We start from the raw sequence: 18,555 nt of genomic DNA, 5'->3' as shown, positions 1-18,555 counted from the left end.
CCTCAGCAAAAGCAAAGATAGAGAGAAGGGGTCTCACACTTAAACCTTAAACCTTCACATCTTGACAGCTGGTCAAGCCAGCTGTGCAAACTTTGGGCAGGAGTGGGGGCCATCAAGCCCCCCCCCCCCCGCCCCCGCCAAGTAATGAAGAGGAGGGGGACCCCCTACCCAGTCTGGGCCAGACGCCCTAGAGAGGGGACACCAGCCCAGGTCCAGAGTGTCTACTCCTTGGAGCCAACCTTGAAACTTAAGCTGGCAGCTGGGGACCCCCCAGAAGGGAGAGGGGCCAGCTCTTTCTTCCAGACAGCTCCCTTCCCCTCCCTCTTCCCTGCTAATAGGTATTTCCTGTTTATGAGGCAGCTAAGGCTGGGCTTTTGGTAAGGGATGGTGATGGAGGCTCTCCCCGCCCCCCTCTCCTTCCTAGGGCTGGGCTGGGGAGTCCTTGAGGAGTGCCTGAAGGTTGGGAGGCTCCTCCCTGGGGAAGGAGTGTTCCTTACATTGACCATCCAGATCATCTTTCCTTCTACCCCCTACCAACCCCGCAGCCCCTACGGGTAGGGGGCACTGGAGGGGTCTGCTTCCTGTTGTCTCCAGTCTCGAGGCCCTCAAAGGAGAGAAGCTTGCATGCGAGGGGGAGTTGGGGGAGGCCGAGACTGGATGGAAAAAGGGGGAAGGGAGGAGAGCGTTTTGACTGATGAGTCAGAGCCCGCAAGGGGGAAGGATGGCCTGCAGATTACCCCCTCCCCAGACCAACCTGACGGTCATTCCACTGCCCTCCTCCCCCCAGCAAAACGCAGATCTCAGCCCTAGGGCAGGGGAGGGCGGGGACCATACTTAATTAACCCTTTTGGTTCTAGTTCTAACTGGTTTAGCAGGCAAGGGAGGGGTGGTTAATTTAGGGAGGAGGTGAGTTGGGTTGCTACAGGAATTAGGATAGTGCTTTTCCCCCGCCCAGGTTGGGGTGGGGGGCACATGATAAAGGCCCTCCGGAATAAAACGGTAATCTCAGCAGAGAGCTTGGGCGGGGGTCGGCAGTCCCTTTTCCCTCCCAGAGCGTGGCCGGGGTGGAGGGAGAGCTACACCTCAGGCCCACCCTGGCTCCGCCTCCCCCAGTCCCAGCTCCCGCTCCCGCTCCGGCTCAGCTACGCTCCCAACTCGGAGGCACCCGGAGGACGGACACCGAGTGTGAGGCTTCGCCTCTCATTCCTCCCACCGCCCTCCCCCTCTGGGGTCTCTGCCTCCGTCTCCTTTTTTAAAAGCTGCGTCACATGCATGCCGTTCCCCGAACGCTCCCGGCCCCTCACCGCCCGCCCGCCGCGCGGCGCACGCACGTCGTCGCTAGCTGCGCGCTCGCCCGGGTCACTTTGACACGGCTCTCCCCTCCCACTAGCAGGCAATTAGCATATTAATAAAGCCCAGCCCAGCCCGGCTGGGGCTGGAGAGCGGGCGCCTGCGAGAGCTAGTGCGCGAGCGAACGCGGGAGGGAGAGGGGGGCGAGCGGCGGCGGCGTTGGCGGCGGGGAGGGCGGCGGGAGCGCACAGACACGCACACGCACACGCGCACACACGGACACACACTCCGGGGACGCACACCCGCGCGCGCACACGCAGAGGCAGCTCGCCTTCCTGCCTGGCTTCCTTCCTGTCTGCTCCGCGCCTGACAGGCCCCTCGCTGCAGCCAGGGGCCGCCCGCACCGGGCCGAGGCCGGGCCGGGCCGGCGGCGAGGGCAGCGGGGCCGCGGGCGGCGGCGGCGGCTCATGCCCGGCCTGTCCCCGAGCGGGGCGGGCACCGTGACTCGGCTGGGCCCCCAGCGGCGGGCGATGTGAAGATGTCAGTGGGCTGTGCCTGTCCTGGTGAGTGGGGCGCGCGGTCGCCCGGCCCCTCCCTCTCTAGCCCTCTCGGCAGATCCCTCACCCCTTGTTTGGCATGAACTTGTGTGGGGGGCGTCGATGGCACGGCGGAGGTCGGGGGCTCTGAGGGGTATAGCGGGCCTTAGTCCGGGGGAGGGTTCTCCCCAACTGTAAATGCGCAGCAGCATAGAGGCAGGGGAGGGGGTGCTAGTGGAGGGGGGGGAGAGAAAGAGAGCGAGAGAGTGTGAGTGTGTGTGTGTGTGTGTGTGTGTGTGTTTTGGTGGGGGAGGCTAATTGAGGAGGGGTTTGGGGGGCTGAAATTCCCAGAATTCCAGGGTGTTAGCCAATCAGAAGTGAGTTTGGACTTTTGACCCCCCCCCTCAGGTCACCATAGAGTTTTGATTGGCTGGTTTGGGTTGCCCCCCCTTCTTGCTGCCTATTCGCTTTTACATATCCTGTGATACCCCCCTCAGGGCTCTTTCTGAGGACTGTTTTTGGGAGGAGGGATTGGTTGGGGCCCATCTTGCTCCCCTCCAAATTTTCCTGCCTGTTGCCAGGGAAGGTTAGCCCTCCTGAGGGACGTGAGGTACTCTGGGGAGGGCGGGGGGGCTCAGATAATTGGGCCCTCAGGTCTGGCGTCTCCACCGTAGTGGGAGGGGGAAATGTGGCAGCTCCAGCAAGTTAGAAAATAAAGTGGTTTGTGGGAATTGAGTTGAGGGGAGCAGTACTTGACCTCAAAGTGAGAACTTGGGACAGGACTTAGGCCCAGATCCCCATCTCCCCAAAACGTTTACCAGCTCTTGCTAGTGACAGCCTGGGTCTGAGTTCTTTCCTGGGGAAGGAGAAGGTTGTACCTCACTGCCAGGAGAAAAGAGGGAGGCTATGTGACTGGAGAGGTGGTCTTCAGAGGGCCCTCAAACACTGTCTATCCCCATACTCAGGACTCTGGGTTCTTGCATTATGTTCAGGACCCCCTCTTGTCCCAGGCTGGAGTTAGCTTTATTCTGAAAGTCAGGTGTCCCAGGATCTAGCCTGGTTTGGATCCTTTGCTTCTCCACATGCCTTTTCTCTGGGAGCCCCATACTCCACAACTGAACCCTTGCCACACACACGCACACACATGCACGCACGCGCGCGCACACACACACACACCGTCCCCAAGGGAAGCTGCCAGTGCGGAAGCTTCCTTGAAAATCATGTGACACAGGCCAAGCTGGGCTGGGCACACATTTAAAGTGCCTGCTGAGGCTGATGTTTAAGGGGCATGGGGCCCAGAGGTAGGGCTAGTAGAGTCTGAGGATCCTGGAGTATCTGGGTGTGGGAACCCCTGACTCTTGCTTGTAGAGGGTGGGTAGGGGAGGAAAGGGAAGAGCTTGCCAAGCTGGAATCCTGCCTGGGACCATCATTCCTTCTCATACCAGCTTGGTGTAGATGTTTGTATGTGTATTTTCTTTATAATTGCCCTATGCTGGGTACCCCTTCAGATCCTTCCATGCTCGGAGTCCTCCTCATGGCCTTCATCCTCCATCACCACACATAAACATAGCAGAAACTAAGGCTGTGAACAAGCTAGAGGCCTGAGTCTTAAATTTTGATTCTTAGTTCCTACAAATGGTGGGTAGGAGATGGGTATGGAAGGGTTGTCAGGTTGGAGGTAGATAAGAGGTTGTTCCTGAAGTTGGGGCAGGGTGCCTGGGCCCAGTAGGAGAAAGGATAAAGTTTCTCCCTCATTTTCTTTGGGAGCAGCATGGGGACAGGAAGAGGACCCATGCACAGAGATGTGTGTGAGGAGGGACAGCTTCAATCAGTGCCTCAAAACACATGTTCCTTTTGTGTGTCTGGGTGGCGTGGCTAGAGGAGAGGGGGCAAAAGATGGTTAAGAGTGGGGTCTTTTTTCCTTAATATGAAGAAGTCTTATGGGTTAATGCCACTGAGAATGGATGGAGGTTAGACTTCAAGGAGAACCAAATGGGGAGGGGACTGAGAGTGGCCTGGGGGTGGGGAATGTTAGGAGTTGGAGTGAGGGAGGGACCAGACTGGATGGATGGGTGGGAGCACATGGTTGAATACAAGGGCATCCTGGCAGCATGTACAGTACAGGCCCAAAGATCCACCCCCCAACTTGAGCAGGCCTGGGGTGGGGGCCGAGGCGCCCTGGCAGGCCGCCTGCCTGCTGCCTGCCTGCCTGTCTGAGTCTCTCCTTTGTGCTCTGCTGTCTCCCGGCTCCTCCTCCTCCCCCAGCCCAGCAGAGACAGCACATGCCCCACACATGTGACTGAAGGAAGCCAGAGCATACGCAGACCCACACACATGCACACACGGAAGGAAACACCACAAGATACACACACACACACAGACACACACACACAGACACACACACACACACACACACACACATACACACATATACCCCCAGCTCCCATAGTGCTCCTGGGGTAGGTAATAGCTCCTGAAGCTTTGGTCAGGAGCAGGGAGAACCTCTGCTAAGGGGCATCACCCAGGCACGGCAGGTTGCTGAGGGGATCAGGGCCTGTCTGGGGCAGCATGTGGCTCAGAAGGGTTAAGGCAGGGAGGAGTAGGGGGAGGGGAGGAGGCAGCAGTGGTGGCGGCTGGGAGCCAGGAGAGGAGGATGGCAGAGCGCCAGGCCAACGGGAGGCCGGGCACAGACAAAGGAAGGGGGGCAGGCACACTGGAGGCCTGGGTCAGGGAGCCCCAGGGGCCCGGGCAGGGGGCAGTGCTGGTACCTTATCCTGTGGGTTGGGGCAGGCTGCTGCCCTTCAGAGTTCCCACCTCCAGGAGGGGTACTCTTCCTCTTCGCTCTTTCATCACCTTTGTTATTCTTTGCTGCTCTGCTTTCTCCCCACTGCCCCCCCCCATCCCCTCCCCTCCCTGCTCCACCAATTTTAGGGCCATCTAACTCAGACTTGCTTTCTTTAGTTGTACCTCTTCTGCTCCTGTGCAAATGGGGGAATTAAGTCAGAAATGAGAGAGGAGCAGCCTTGCTAGAAAAGGGGAACCAGAAGAAGGGCCCCGTTTTGAATGATGTGCCAGAGTCTTGATACATCTTGGTATTTAGGGGCCCTTCCTTCTGAAATTTGAGGAGACAAACTGGGGGTTCTGAGCTCTAGACTGGGGGCAGAAGCCCGAGCACACGCCCATCCCTCTTTCCCGTGTAGACAGTCATTTGGGGCCTGGAGTGGCCATTCCTTGGAGGGGGAAGGGAGTAGGAATGGTTGCAGTGCCCCAGGGCTGGGCTTGTATGAGTGGGGTTAGAAGTCCAGGGTTCCAGCTCAGGCCCTCCTGTCTCACTATAATCTGTTCGAGTGAGCATAATATTTGGCCCTGTATTCAGTAAGAATCTCTTGAGGTATGGCCTACGAATGAACTTTGGAAAGTTTAAAGGCATGAAACAAACGACAGGAATTGTCCCGTAAGTGGAGGATAAGTGTAGTCATCCTAGAGTTGTGCTGTTAATTTGGGACTCAGTGGAATATTTCAGTTCCTGGTGGTTTCAATTCTGGGCAGAATGTTGCAGGGTCTGGCTGAATGTTATAGATTTCAGTATGTTTGTGAAAGCTGGAGCATATCATATGGCTAGACTGTGATGGAGAATGGTGTGCAGGTTTCAGGGAGGGTGGTTTATGGGGTTAGTCTCTGGGTAACAAATGGCCAGGGTGTGCACATAATAGTCTGTCACAGGTTCTGGAGGTATAATGCAGTTTGGGTGTGTGTATTGGGGTCCAAGGGCATGTGTCACAGGTCCCAGTGTGTAAAGAAGTCAAAGTGTGTCATAGGCTATGTGTGTGTCCTGGGTTTGGGTTTATCTTGCATTTGAGGTATGTCGCAGGTTGAAGTGTGTATTAGGGACTGATTTATGTAAAAGTAAAATGAGTTTTTTTACGTGAGGAGAATGTTCACAGAGCCAGATGCAATATTATTGCACAACCAGTGTGTCTATCATGAGAAACCTTGTCATGGGGCTGTGTGAATGTGGTTGGCGTGGCAAGGTGGGGCATAGGGAACGGAGACTCAAATTGCAAAGAAGTAGGAAGGCTGTATGGCTGCACCCCCTCGTGTGTTGTGTGCTGTGGTGTGTGTGTGTTTCCTTTTTCCTATGTGTCCGGGTAGTAGACCTGGACCACTACCCAAGTTTTGGAAACACCTCCTCTCTTGGGAATTCCCCCCCTTGCATTGGAGAACATGCTTTACTTCAGTAACCACATACCTTTTTTTTTCCCCTGGGATGGTGGGAGGATTCAGCAGCAGACGAGGCCCTTTCTGGGGACCCTTGGATGGGCAAATTTGCCTTCCCCAGTTCTGACAGTGCCTCTTTCCCCTGCACCCACCCGACTCTTATGGTGGGGGTTAGGGAAGGGGGCTAGGAACTTAGCTGGGTTGAGGGCAGGGAGCCTGGAGTGCCCCCCTCCCTGCAATCACTGTTTACAGGTTGAAACAGAGTGTGGCTCTGTCAAAAATAACCCCTTGGAGGTTTCCCCCAGCTGCTCTGGGATTTCACCAGGGGCTGAAGCCCAGGGTGGCAGCTCAGGCCAACCTTCAACCCCAGAGATCACAGGGGAGAGGAAGAGAGATTTGGGGGACATTGGGGAAGCAGTTTGAAGATACTGGGAGTCTCCAGGGAAGAGAGCACTCCTCTCCATCCCTGTCAGTGGCTCCAGCCCTCCTGCTCACCCCTGAGCACCAAGCTTGGGGCTGGGATGGGGGCATTTCAATTCCTGGCCCCACACACCTCCCTTCCATCCAGGTCTCTCCCCAGGCCCAGTCTGTTCTGTCTCCATCTCTCTCTCCCATCTCTCTCGGTCTCTGTCTCTCTTTTGTTTTTCTCAGCAGTCCTCCCTGCCTGCCTCCGTCTCTCCCTCCCTCCCTCTCTCCCTCTTCCTCTTTCCTCGCAGGGAGGGGGCGGGGCCATTGGGGGCAGCTCCACCCTCCGCCCGCCCTGGGGCCTCATTCTGAGAGAGGCTCGGAGAGCGGAGAGCGAGCGGGGAGGGAGGGCTAGAAAGGGAGAAAAGGCAGGGAGCCGGCGGGCGCTGCGTGTGTCTGTGCGTGTGCAAGTGTGAGTGAGTGTGAGTGCTGGGCCCTGTCTCTCCTGGTGCCCTGGCGGAGGGGCCTGGTGGCCTGGGGAGGGCGGGCGGGCTGCTTGGAGGCAGAGGCAGCGAGAGGCGGCGGCGGGGAGAGCCGAAGAGGAGGAGGAGGAGAGAGGAAAGAGCGGAGCAGCCATTGTTGAGGGAAACCTTGCAAACAAAGAAGGCTCCGGACTCCCCGCGGCCCCCCGCCCCCCAGGCCGGCCCCCTGGCCCCTAGCCCCCGGCCCAGTGGCCATTGTAACTTTCCCCCGGGGCTGTGGCCGCCGCGGGGCGGGCCGAGGCTGTGTGTGCGAGTCTTTGTGCGGTCCGCGGAGTGGAGCTCTCAGCCAGGCCTGCCTGTCCCACTTGGGACATGAGCGGCTGAAGTTGGCCCCCTCAGCCCTCACCCCTGCCAGGGCTCCGCTGGGCTTCCAGCCGCTCCCCGCACCTCTCTTGGCCCCCTCAGTTCTCCCAGGTAAGTCTGGGCACCGTGCAAGCCTGTTGGGGGTGGGCGGAAGATCCTGGGTCTGGCCCAGGCCTGGTATGCTAGCTGGGGCAGAGGTGCCCCAGCTCAGAGAGGCCAGGACTCTCAGGCTTGCTGACCTGTGGTCAGCCCCCAAAGGAAGGGGGCCTGCCCTCAGGTCAGGCTGGTTACCATGGAAATGCTCAGCTGGAGGTGCCCCCCTCAGCCCCAGGATGCAGCTTCCATCCTGAGAAACTTTACTAGTTCTGGGCTCTTCCTCTCTTCTCCCTCCTCCTAAGGGCTCCCAGATTGCTTGGGGATGGGGGGGTGTATGTGTGACTCCGAGGCTGATGACACATCCCCTTCACCCCCACCCCCACCTTGCTCTCTCTACCCCTGTTGCTGGGGACAGGCAGTAACAGGGACAGATGGTCTGGGTGATGTTCCCTCCCCTTCTCTTCTCACTCCCAAGCCCTTGTGCTGGGGCTACTGGGAGTTGCTATGGCTCTGGAGAGATGCTGAGTTTGTGTCCATTCACTGGAGGTATAAATAGAGGCCTCAGAGCTTCAGGCTTTAGCTCTTCAGAGCTGTTCCCCAGCCCCAGGCAATGTTTGTCAGGTCTCTGGTAAGAGAAATTGAAGCTCTGAAACTTTTTTCAGAATCAGAGAGGAACCCAGGTGTGCTTCCTCCCTTCTGAGGGTCCTGAGCTGACACATTTCTTCAGATAGCCCTGAGACTGTGGGGCAGGGCCAGTGATGCCTTTAGGGAAAGGATGGCTTCCTTAGGGGGCAAGGGCAAGGTCTGGTAATCTAGACTCTTGGGTTCATTGACTAGACCCAGCCTCTGGTAGACTTTGGGAGTTTGGGCTTCCTATGTGGCCTTAGTATACCTGTCTGTGGAGTGGGGAGACTTGGAGCTGGGTGGCACTGTCTCTTTCCTAAGGATACAGGCTCCTCATTCAGTCCAAACTGGCATGTGAAGGTTGTGTGTGCTGTGCTGGGAGCATGTGGATGTGGCCTGCGAGAGAGCATGAACGGGGCAAGGGCCTGTTGCAGCCACCCTGATCCTGCCTGGGGCTGCTGGGTTCCAGCTCTTGGTAGGCATGTTGGAACGAGCTGAGGGTGGAAGCCTGCTAGGCAGGATGAGGCACACGCGTGTGCAGGCACACACAAGCTTTGAGTCTTGGCACCTTCAGGAACTGTGTAGTGTAAGCCCCTCTGGGACCCTCTGTTTGCCCATATTGTGAGGAGGGGGCCCTGGAGAGATAATTAAATGATGTGTGTTGGCACAGGGTCTTCCTTTGTCTCTTTCCCCTAAGGAACAAAATAGATTTTGTATTTAATTTGGGGAGGGGGCTTAGATATGGCCAATATGGCTGCCCTTCCAAATGCAAACAAGTTTTGGGGTGGCTAGGAAGCACCTATGACTGGGTTTAGAACCTTTGGTGCGGTGTCTCAGTTTCCCTTCCTATCTGGTTGGGAGGGGGAAAATAGAATTGTAGGGGTGCCTGGCTCGTACCCAACTATGAATGTAATACTTCTAGTCAGGAAATAGTATACCAGGAACAGTGTGCTGCTCATTGAGGTGGAGAGGTGACACATGTGCACATACACAGAGACACGTGAGCAGAGACCCCTGTCTAGTTACCACTTGCCTCCTAGACTAAGCCCCCTGGAGCCTAGATTTCCTCCTTCCAAGACCTAGGTTTGTAAGTAGAGTGGAATCCGTTTGGAGGCCTGTCTATCTCCCTCCCCCACTGCAAGTCTCAGAAGTGAGAGGAGGTTGAGCCTTTGGGTTTCTGGTTTGGAGACAATACTAGACCCATGGTAGCTGTGGGGGAGGGGGCTGGGCTGATAAGGGAGTGGCCGTTGGTGGGGGAGGCAGAAGGCCCAACTGGTTATCTGGTGGGAGGCACCCAGCAGGCACCCACTCCCCTTTATCTTTCTATCCCCTGCCCTCCTGAGACCCTGGGGGTGGAGGAGGGGCAGGGAATTGGCAAAATCCCGGTTCCGGTTCCGTTCCCCAAGCTTGGTCTCCAGAGGGCATTAGAGGGGTGGAAATACTATAGGATATGGGAATCAGATGTGGGCTCAAGTCCTAGCTCTGCCAATTGCTACCTCTGTGATCTTGGCAAGTCCCCTCGAGCTTTCCGTTGCCTCATCTGTAAAATGGGGATTTTATAGTTGACCCTGCTACCTCACAAGGTTGTTGTGATGAGTGAACAATACTAGGTGGATGTAAAGGGAATTTATCAAAATTAAATTGTAATGTTTGGATATTCATTTATTCTATGGTGTTGACATTTCTTTGCTGCTTCAATTCTATCATCCAGGGCTCAGCACATGAAGAAATGGGGTCTTGGGTATTAGGGCTGAGTACTTCTAGTTTCATAATAAAATAAAATTGGAGGCAGATTTAGAAGCAGAGGTAGGTGTTCCATAGGGTAGTCCCCCTCCCCTAGTCCACCCACTCTGGGTGCTCTGGAAGACCAGTCCCTTTCCACACAATCTAGTAGACTTCCAGGAAAGCTCCCTGGGACTCAGGGCACCACTTCTCTTTTTCCCTTCTAGGTTGTTCCTCAAAGTCATTCAAGCTGTACTCGCCGAAGGAGCCCCCGAACGGCAACGCCTTCCCTCCTTTCCATCCCGGCACCATGCTAGATCGGGATGTGGGGTGAGTCTTATCTACTTCCCATCCCTTCTCCAGATGGGATCCTGCCTGAAAGGGGGAGGGAGTGACACCCCCAATAATTCCTGTCTTCCACTCCCATTCTCATAGCCTCTTCCCTTACACAGCCCAACTCCCATGTACCCGCCTACATATCTGGAGCCCGGGATTGGGTAAGTGGAGTACAGTGAGGAGGGAGGTGCTTTCCATTACATGGGGGAAGGCAGAAGTGGGGGTGGGGTGGAGTGGGGAGACCCTCTTTCTATTGACCTCCCTTCTTCACTTTTCCCAGGAGGCACACACCATATGGCAACCAAACTGACTACAGAATATTCGAGCTTAACAAACGGCTTCAAAACTGGACAGAGGTATGGCTAGGGGAAAGCGGCTGGGAAGGGGGAGGGCCATCTGGGAACCCCTGGGATGTCTTCTGACATACACACACAAACACCTTTCCCTGTGCTCCTTAGGAGTGTGACAATCTCTGGTGGGATGCTTTCACAACTGAGTTCTTTGAGGATGATGCCATGTTAACCATCACTTTCTGCCTGGAGGATGGACCAAAGAGATATAGTGAGTGGCCTTTGGGGGTCCTGCTGGTTCTGCTATGAGAGCATATACTTCCTATGTCCTTCTAAGGACTGGGAGTAGGTATTTGTCTCCGGGGATCTGTCTTGGCAGTTATGGCATCTGCCTGACCCTCTTACAAGTCCTTCTGTTCTAATGAGTTTGTCCCATCTCTACAGCCATTGGCCGGACCTTGATCCCACGCTATTTCCGCAGCATCTTTGAAGGGGGTGCTACGGAACTGTACTATGTGCTTAAGCACCCCAAGGAGGCATTCCACAGCAACTTTGTGTCCCTTGACTGTGACCAAGGCAGCATGGTGACGCAGCATGGCAAACCCATGTTCACCCAGGTCAGCAGCCCAGCTGGATGTGGAATACTGAAGCACCTGGGTTTGATTTCCCTCCTTTCTCCCAAAATGTACTCAGCTGTTCCCTAGGGAGGCAAAAGGGGAAGTGGCAAGACCAGAAGGGAGGGGCAGGCATGGTGCAACATCCATCAGATGCTTACTAAGTTTGTACATGACAGTTTTCTGGGCTGCAGGGGCACACCAGTGAATGAGAGCCTGCCCTCATAGAGTTTATAGCAGATGAGTGTATCACTAGCTACTTGGGAAGAGGACAAGGGTCTGTTAAGCATTTCCACTTTGTGTGTGTATGTGTGTAAGGGCCAGGGGTGTGACAGGTAGATGAGGGAATGGTCTTTGTCAGTTATGCACCCAGATTTATGTGCAAGTGGCAGAAGTGTGTTCAGTGGGAGAGTTGTGAGCAAACGGGAGAGCAGGTATATTTTCAGGCACGTGGGGAGAGGGCAGAGATGTGACAAGCTTGTCTCCAGGTGTGTGTGGAGGGCCGGTTGTACCTAGAGTTCATGTTTGACGACATGATGCGGATAAAGACGTGGCACTTCAGCATCCGGCAGCACCGAGAGCTCATCCCCCGCAGCATCCTTGCCATGCATGTGAGTTGTGGGCAGGACCCAAAATGCAAGGGTGAGGGCAGGCAGTGGGAAGAATGGATGGAATAAGGTCTGCCATTTCCTGACAGTGACCTCAGACAGAGGGTTAGAGTATCTCCATCTGAAAAATGGGTTTCATAACAGCCCCTCTTCTCTCTCTGGAGTGTCATGAGGCTCAGTGATAGGGCAGGTGAGCAGATGCAACCCAGGTTCTAGTCTTTTTCTCCCCATCTAGGCCCAGGACCCCCAGATGTTGGATCAGCTCTCCAAAAATATCACCCGGTGTGGGTTGTCCAATTCCACTCTCAACTACCTCCGAGTGAGTCCTTGATCACCCAGTTTCTGCCCCATCCCATTTGGAGTCATCTCCATGTCTCTCTCCTGACAAGCCACCTCCTCATCTCCCCCCAGCTCTGTGTGATACTCGAGCCCATGCAGGAGCTCATGTCCCGCCACAAGACCTACAGCCTCAGCCCCCGTGACTGCCTCAAGACCTGCCTTTTCCAGAAGTGGCAGCGCATGGTAGCACCCCCCGGTGAGTGCCTTGCACCTGCACCTGCTCTAACCAGGATCTGATGAAGCTCCCCAACGCTCTCTCTCTGTCTCCTCATGAAGCCCCTTTCTCACTCCTGGGTCTGCAAGATTGGGATCAGGGTCGGCTCAGGCTCCTTAGGAGCCAGAATGGGGAACAAGGGACCCAGGGCCTTGCCCTTCCTGAGTCTCCTTTTCCTTGGCACAGCGGAGCCCGCGCGGCAGCAGCCCAGCAAACGGCGGAAACGAAAGATGTCAGGGGGCAGCACCATGAGCTCGGGGGGTGGCAACACCAACAACAGCAACAGCAAGAAGAAAAGCCCAGCCAGCACCTTCGCCCTCTCCAGCCAGGTACCTGTAAGCATCTCGGCTTTCTTCTCTCTTCTGGGCTGCCCTACTGCTGACCCCTGACCCTTGACCTGTCCCAGCCTGAGCTCACTAGCAGGCATAGAAGCAAAAACAGTTTTTCCTGGTGTAATGTGCCAGCATGAGCTGGCTCCTGTCACTGATGAGAGTCCTTGTCAGTCAAATGCCATGGTTGTGATCACAGACTCAGACAGAACATAGGACATAAAGGGACAGAGACAGCCATGAGAACATTTGGGTGTTCAGGATAGACAGCTTAGGGGCACACATACCATCAGAGACCCACACACTCACACTGACAGAGGGACACATAAATTTGAACGTGTGCGAATCTAGAATACACATATGTACATGCACACGCTTTCCCCATTGGTGTTTTTCTTTTTTTTTTCTTTTAATCTGCTCCCTCCCTATTATATGTGGACAGAAGTTTAGGAGCCCCCTGAAGTTTGGGGGAGATGAACTAGGGAGCTAGGGGAGTAGATTGACTTCTAGAATCTAGTACGTGTGGGTCAAAGCCTGTGATGCTCTGCAGTCCTTCAGTGGGAAGGATTCCAGGGGCTGAGGGTGTCAGAGGATTTGGGGTTTTAAACTTGGGTATGAGAAGGGGTTGGGGGTGTTGAGTTTCCTGGGTGGGTATTGGGGCTCTGGGGGTATCTGCTGCCCTGGGCCGGGCGAGCCCCTGCCCCGATTATGTTTGGGGACCTCCGCCACTCTCAGGATGTGATGGTGGTGGGGGAGCCCACCCTGATGGGCGGGGAGTTCGGGGACGAGGACGAGAGGCTCATCACCCGGCTGGAGAACACCCAGTTTGACGCGGCCAACGGCATTGACGACGAGGACAGCTTTAACAACTCCCCCGCCCTGGGCGCCAACAGCCCCTGGAACAGCAAGCCTCCATCCAGCCAAGAAAGCAAATCGGAGAACCCCACGTCACAGGCCTCCCAGTAAAGGCCTTTCCATGGCCACCCAGCGCTCTGCCTGCCTGCCCCACCCCTCGCAGCCCCAGGGAGCAGAAGACAGAATGAAGAGACTGAGCATCTAAAATGGGCAGCCTCCATCCACCCACTTCAGGGAGGAACTGGACTCGCTGGGGGCAGGTGCCAAGATTTGCCCCCCAGTAGCCCTGGGCTGGGCCTGGCCTCTGCAGAGCCTTTTTGGGGGAAGGGGGTACTCATGTGGATGCCTACATGGACCCTGGGCCTCTGAGAAATGTCCTGATCACCCCCCAGGGCATTTGCACCCATCCTCACCCCAGGTTCTGGGTTCCCAATCCTCCTGACTTCACCCCCTTCAAGCCTGGGGTTGTCTATTCCACAGCCCTTAGGGACTTAAAATTATGGGGCTTGGTTGAGTGCCCCTTTCCTAAACCTTCCCCTAGGTGGCTGGTAGTAGAGGGGTGAACCTCTGGCTCCTCCCTGCAGCCACCTATCCCAGCTCCCAAGTTTTTTAAAAAATAATATTATTAAAAATGTAAGTTTAAAAAAAAAAGTCACACATGAACCCCCTCTTCCCCTTATTAAAAGTCCAGCTACCTCCCTACTCCAGGCAAATCCGGGGCTTAGGGCCCACGTGGAGGTGAGTGTGGGGTGTGGGGGGGTATGCATTAACATTTTATACAGTTTGAGAGCTTCAGACCAAGGAGATACTTTGCCATCTCTCTTCCCTTTTCCTCTGGGTGACTGGAGTTGGGGAAGGCATGCCTTGGGGTAGGGGGCCGTTGATGGCCTCACCTTTGTGACAACCCCCTGCTGTTGTCTCTGTCTTCCCATCCTCCAGGACTCTGGCCTGCCCTCCTAGTGCTTGTGACTCCCTCCCAGCCCCAACCCCCTCCCCCATGGTGTGTATATTCTTTACAAGTCCTCCACTAGAGCAGCTGTCTTGGATGGGGGGAAGGGAGGCTCCCTCCCTTAGGAAGTGTGGAGGGAAGGGAGCAACCTTGTTTGTTGCTGTTTTTTTGTTTTGTCTCAGTTGGGCAGGCATGGGATGGAGGGGGAGGGGCTTGTCCACTCTCTCCAGCACTCTCTTTCCCCAACTCCTCAAACTGTGTATCTGGTCCTCCCCTGTCCTCCACAGAGGGGAAGGAGCCACTGAGGATGGCCCAGCTCTAAGCCCACCTGGGAGCAATAGACCTGTGTCCCCCAGCTGAAGTAAAGGTCTTCATCTCCAATATCCCTTCCATCCCTTTCCTCATAGAAGGGAGTGGGGAAGCAGCCAGGATCCTCAGCTCTATTTCACAGTTGGACACACGGATGCTCTGGGCCCAGGGTGAGGCCAGGAGCAGGGTCCCGTGGGTCTGGGCCCAGCTCTGTGGCTTCGCTGCCTTTTCCTGTGGCCAGTTCCAGAAGTGTTAGCACCACCTCTCTCCCCACTCTTCCTTCTGGATTCTCGGGTCCCCCACACCCAGTTTCCTTAACTCCAGCTGCCACTGTTGGAAGGGTATTGTGTCAGGAGCTGAGGGGTGGGGTGGGGAAGATGGATGTCCCACCCCAAATGTAATGCCTTTTTTTTTTTTTTTTTTTTTTTTTTTTTTTTTGGGCCATTTGAGTCATGTATGGTACCGATCAATAAAGAGACTTTTTGGTTTGAGAGTGTCTTGGTTGGTCATTGCTGCCTAATAAGCACTAAGTTCCAGGCAGTCTTTTCTCCCTCCTTCATGCAGTCCCTTAGGGACCATGACTGGTCCCTAAGACCAGTCATTGGAAAGGAGGTAGGAATTAAGCTTGTGGATCCCCCTTCAGTCTCATCTCACAATGCCCCTAACTCTTCCACCGTTGCTCCTCCTGTCCCAGGCTGGCCCTATCTCCCTCAAAAGTTGACTTTTCCACCCTCTGGGGCTGTTGTTCCTTGCCCCTAACTGTCCTGGCTGCCAGACAGGTGGCCCTGAGGCAGGGTTCCTGGGATAGAAGGCCTTGGATCAGGCTTTTGGAGGGGGAAGGGATCCTTGCGGAGGAGGGCGCTTGGGTTTGAGGAGCTTTGGGTGGTTAGAATGACTGGGAGACTTGGTCCTATTTTTGATAGATTCCTGCCCCTATCCAGCCTCCAGCCTCCAGCCTCCTGCTCCTATCGGGCCCAGCCCAGCTGAGCTGTCTGAACTAGGATTCCCTGGTGTTAGGTCTTGGGTGGGGAAGTAAGAGTAGCTTGATTGATTGTACCCTTGCTGACTTTGGGTGGGGACACAGGAGGATGCTTGAAAGCTAGGAGGCAGCCTGAAGTTCCTTAGGTGGAAGGAAGAATAGGGTGCTTTCCAGATTCCTTTCCAGGTGTTTACTCCCCCTGCCCCAAGTCCCCTCCTCTCCCACCATTAAAGAAGATTGGCAAGATAGGGAAACCCTGCTGTGGATTGGGGACGGGATCTTAGAACCTACCAAATCCCCCTATCCAGACTCCTGATTTCATCCCAGGGAGGGGAATCGGGCCTTTCAGACTATTCCCCCACTAAATTCTCTGGATTTGAAGCAAGTCCTCATAGATGTGTACCTCTACCCTCATCTCCCCAGCTGGCAGGAAGAAACCAGAGGAAAGGACTATATGGCCCATTCCACCCCTCTCCAATCCATATGGTTACCTTGGCCCTGCCCTGCTGCCAGCCCAGCTCCTCATTGCCCATTGCCTTAGGACCCCAAAGGCTTGCATTTGTGCACATGCCCACTTCACTCCTCTGCAGGCCTGACCTGATGGAAGGACATTGACCAGCCAGCTGCTACCACCAACTTACCCTGGGAGTGCTAGGTAACACCTACCTGTGGTGTGTCTGCTTTTGTAACTAGGTGTACATCTGGCTTTCTTGCCTGAGTGTGTGCCAGGGTATGTATGTGACTGGGCTGGGAGAGGGCTTGGATATGGGTGTGTAAGGAAGCATTGCATGTGTGAATATGTATGTCGGCTTGTCTATGCATTTGTTTGTGGGATGTGTCTTGGTGGATTCATTAATTCAGCTAATATTCATTGAGCCCTCTCTAGGTGCAAGGCCAAACTTTAGGTACTAGAGAGATGATGCTGAACAAAGCAGAAAGGCGTGACTACTGGGTGTGAATGAGAGGCTACAAGGATATAAATAAGAATATGTTGTTGAATGTGTGGCTTGGCGGTACTGTGTTGGGTTATGGGGTTGCTGGGCCAGGAATTGTGTGACAAGGTTCATATCCTGTATGTGTGGCGTGTGTGGGTGTTTGTGTTTTGGAAGAGGCAGTGTTCTAGCGAAAAGGTAGATTGTCAGGCCTGACTCTGCCCTGCTTGGGGGAAGGGAGTGAGTCAGAGAGACAGGGGAACCCACTTTTTAAACTCAGGAAGCATAGTGGCCAGCGACTTCCTCTGGAGCCCCAGATCTGGCTCCTCCCTGTTTGCCTCAGCAGGCCCTCTGGGGAAGACCTTGGTCTGGAGGAATTGCTAGGGTTGGGGAAGGAAAAGGCCCTTTAAGGCCCAGCCTCAGGTCCCAGCATGATCCTGAAAAATTTGTTTCAGCCCAACTGTGTACTCCAGCCAGCCCCAATGCAGACACAGGCCCTCAACCCTGAGACCCCCTAGCTCAGCCTGAGCCCAGCTTCCTCCCCATGTTTCCTATTCTAACTCAATCCAACCTGACCTCCAGCCCCTTTGTTAGGAGTTCCAGCACAATCTCCAGTACCTCTTTTTTTTTTTTTTTTTTTACGTTTATTTATTTTTGGGACAGAGAGAGACAGAGCATGAACGGGGGAGGGGCAAAGAGAGAGAGGGAGACACAGAATCGGAAACAGGCTCCAGGCTCCGAGCCATCAGCCCAGAGCCCGACGCGGGGCCCGAACCCACGGACCGCGAGATCGTGACCTGGCCGAAGTCAGACGCTTAACCGACTGCGCCACCCAGGCGCCCCTCCAGTACCTCTTTTATACTCTTAGCCCAGTCCAGCCTGACCTCTAACCCCTTCCCCAAAGGTAAGATTCCAGCCCAGCCAGCCCTGTCTGGTTCCATCTAACCCCAGATCCCTTCCCATAAAGTGAAAAGCTCTTAAACTGTTCCCCTAGGGCCTTCCCTAACCTTTATTTCACAAAATAGGGCCTTAGGGACTGTAGAAGTTCAGGTGAGGGTACAGGATTGGAACTACAGCCTGGATGAAGAAGGGATGAGCAGGGAAAGCAGGCAAAGGAATTACAAAAAGTGCTGAGAATGGCCCAGGAGTGTTCTGGGCCAGGCTGAAAGGAAAGGGATATGTAAGAAGTTTTGATTCAGTAGCCCCCTAGTTCCAAGCTGAACTTCAAAGATGCTGGGTTTGACCACTGATGGTCCCAGCTCCCCAGTATCCAGAATATTTACAACTCTACCGTGTGGCCACAGCCTCATCTCTCAGGACTCAATTCTGAGGCTCCTCCCCACCTCCCAACCCCACCCTGAGGTCTTTGACAAAGCAGAACAGGAAATGAGTGGAAGCCTACTCACCTGCAGTTCTTAGACTGGGGAGTGGGGGAAGCTGGATAGGAATGGAAGCTGCCCCGCATCTCTAGGTTCCTACTCCAGCCTTGGGAATGGTTCATTTTCCCACCAATTCCGGGAACCTTTTCCTGAAGTAGCCAAACCCTGGATTACTCCCCTCCCTGCTGCCCCACTGGCTCACTTCTGCAGGAGGAGAACCTAGAGACTGTCTCTGGAGAAAAGACCCCACAGAGAGGATTGAGGTAGAAGAATCTTTTCCCCATTGCTCCCAAACAAGTAAGTCTGTCTGGAGAAGGTAAGCATAATTTCTCCCCTTTTCCTTTAAAGATGTCAGATGCAGAGTTAGATTAATCATGACTTTGGTTCATGACACATTCTTTTCATTTCTTCATGCACAAGACACATTTATTTATTTAGAACACTGTCCTCAAAACTCATCACACGAAAGTGAAGACCTTGGCAATAACTGAAATCTGTGGTCCATCCCTATCCCACTCCCCTCCCCTCCCCTCCCATCATTCTGTCATTCTTTTATCCTTTTTATATATTTATCTTCACTATACATACAGATTTCCCCCACTATCTGAAAGTAGAGCATTCCTATGAAACCTGTAACATGAAATGGTGTAAAGCAAAGAAGCAATTACCATTAATTTATATGGAAA

The 18,555-nt window shown here is 54.7% G+C and overlaps 1 protein-coding gene and 1 long non-coding RNA gene across 5 annotated transcripts; one reads left to right on the top strand and one right to left on the bottom strand.

The window, feature by feature from the left end:
* The first annotated feature begins 1,666 nt into the window (after positions 1–1,666).
* On the top strand, positions 1,667–15,072 carry LDB1 (LIM domain binding 1). 4 transcript variants are annotated; one of them, XM_043597332.1, is made up of 11 exons: positions 1,667–1,853; positions 9,964–10,066; positions 10,189–10,233; positions 10,353–10,428; positions 10,531–10,633; positions 10,807–10,979; positions 11,465–11,587; positions 11,820–11,903; positions 11,996–12,119; positions 12,324–12,466; positions 13,202–15,072. In XM_043597332.1, the coding sequence occupies exons 1-11, from the start codon at positions 1,829–1,831 to the stop codon at positions 13,430–13,432; spliced, it is 1,230 nt and encodes a 409-aa protein (XP_043453267.1). In that variant the 5' UTR covers positions 1,667–1,828; the 3' UTR covers positions 13,433–15,072. The 4 variants fall into 4 exon arrangements, with proteins under 4 accessions (XP_043453267.1, XP_043453266.1, XP_043453269.1 ...); XM_043597331.1 differs by having other exon boundaries at positions 1,670–1,853; positions 12,324–12,472; XM_043597334.1 differs by having other exon boundaries at positions 1,846–1,853; positions 10,172–10,233; positions 12,324–12,472.
* LOC122493173 lies at positions 14,960–17,514 on the bottom strand. Its single transcript, XR_006299840.1, has 2 exons — positions 17,342–17,514; positions 14,960–17,108 (listed from the first exon to the last, which is right to left on the bottom strand). It is a non-coding gene; the product is annotated as an uncharacterized LOC122493173 (long non-coding RNA).
* Between the last annotated feature and the right edge of the window lie 1,041 nt (positions 17,515–18,555).

The sequence above is a fragment of the Prionailurus bengalensis genome, chromosome D2 (assembly GCF_016509475.1).
Source record: "Prionailurus bengalensis isolate Pbe53 chromosome D2, Fcat_Pben_1.1_paternal_pri, whole genome shotgun sequence".
Taxonomy (NCBI): domain Eukaryota; kingdom Metazoa; phylum Chordata; class Mammalia; order Carnivora; family Felidae; genus Prionailurus; species Prionailurus bengalensis.
Note: the sequence above shows the minus strand (reverse complement) of the source record. Positions and strands in the feature narration are given on the sequence as shown.

What these genes read in the sequence shown, in the direction of transcription:
- LDB1 (XM_043597331.1), top strand. Translation starts at nt 1,829, where the DNA reads ATGTCAGTGGGCTGTGCCTGTCCTG. An exon ending in ATGCTAGATCGGGATGTGGG is followed by an intron (nt 10,067 to 10,188) that starts GTGAGTCTTATC and finishes TCCCTTACACAG; the next exon opens with CCCAACTCCCATGTACCCGC. An exon ending in GGATGGACCAAAGAGATATA is followed by an intron (nt 10,634 to 10,806) that starts GTGAGTGGCCTT and finishes CCATCTCTACAG; the next exon opens with CCATTGGCCGGACCTTGATC.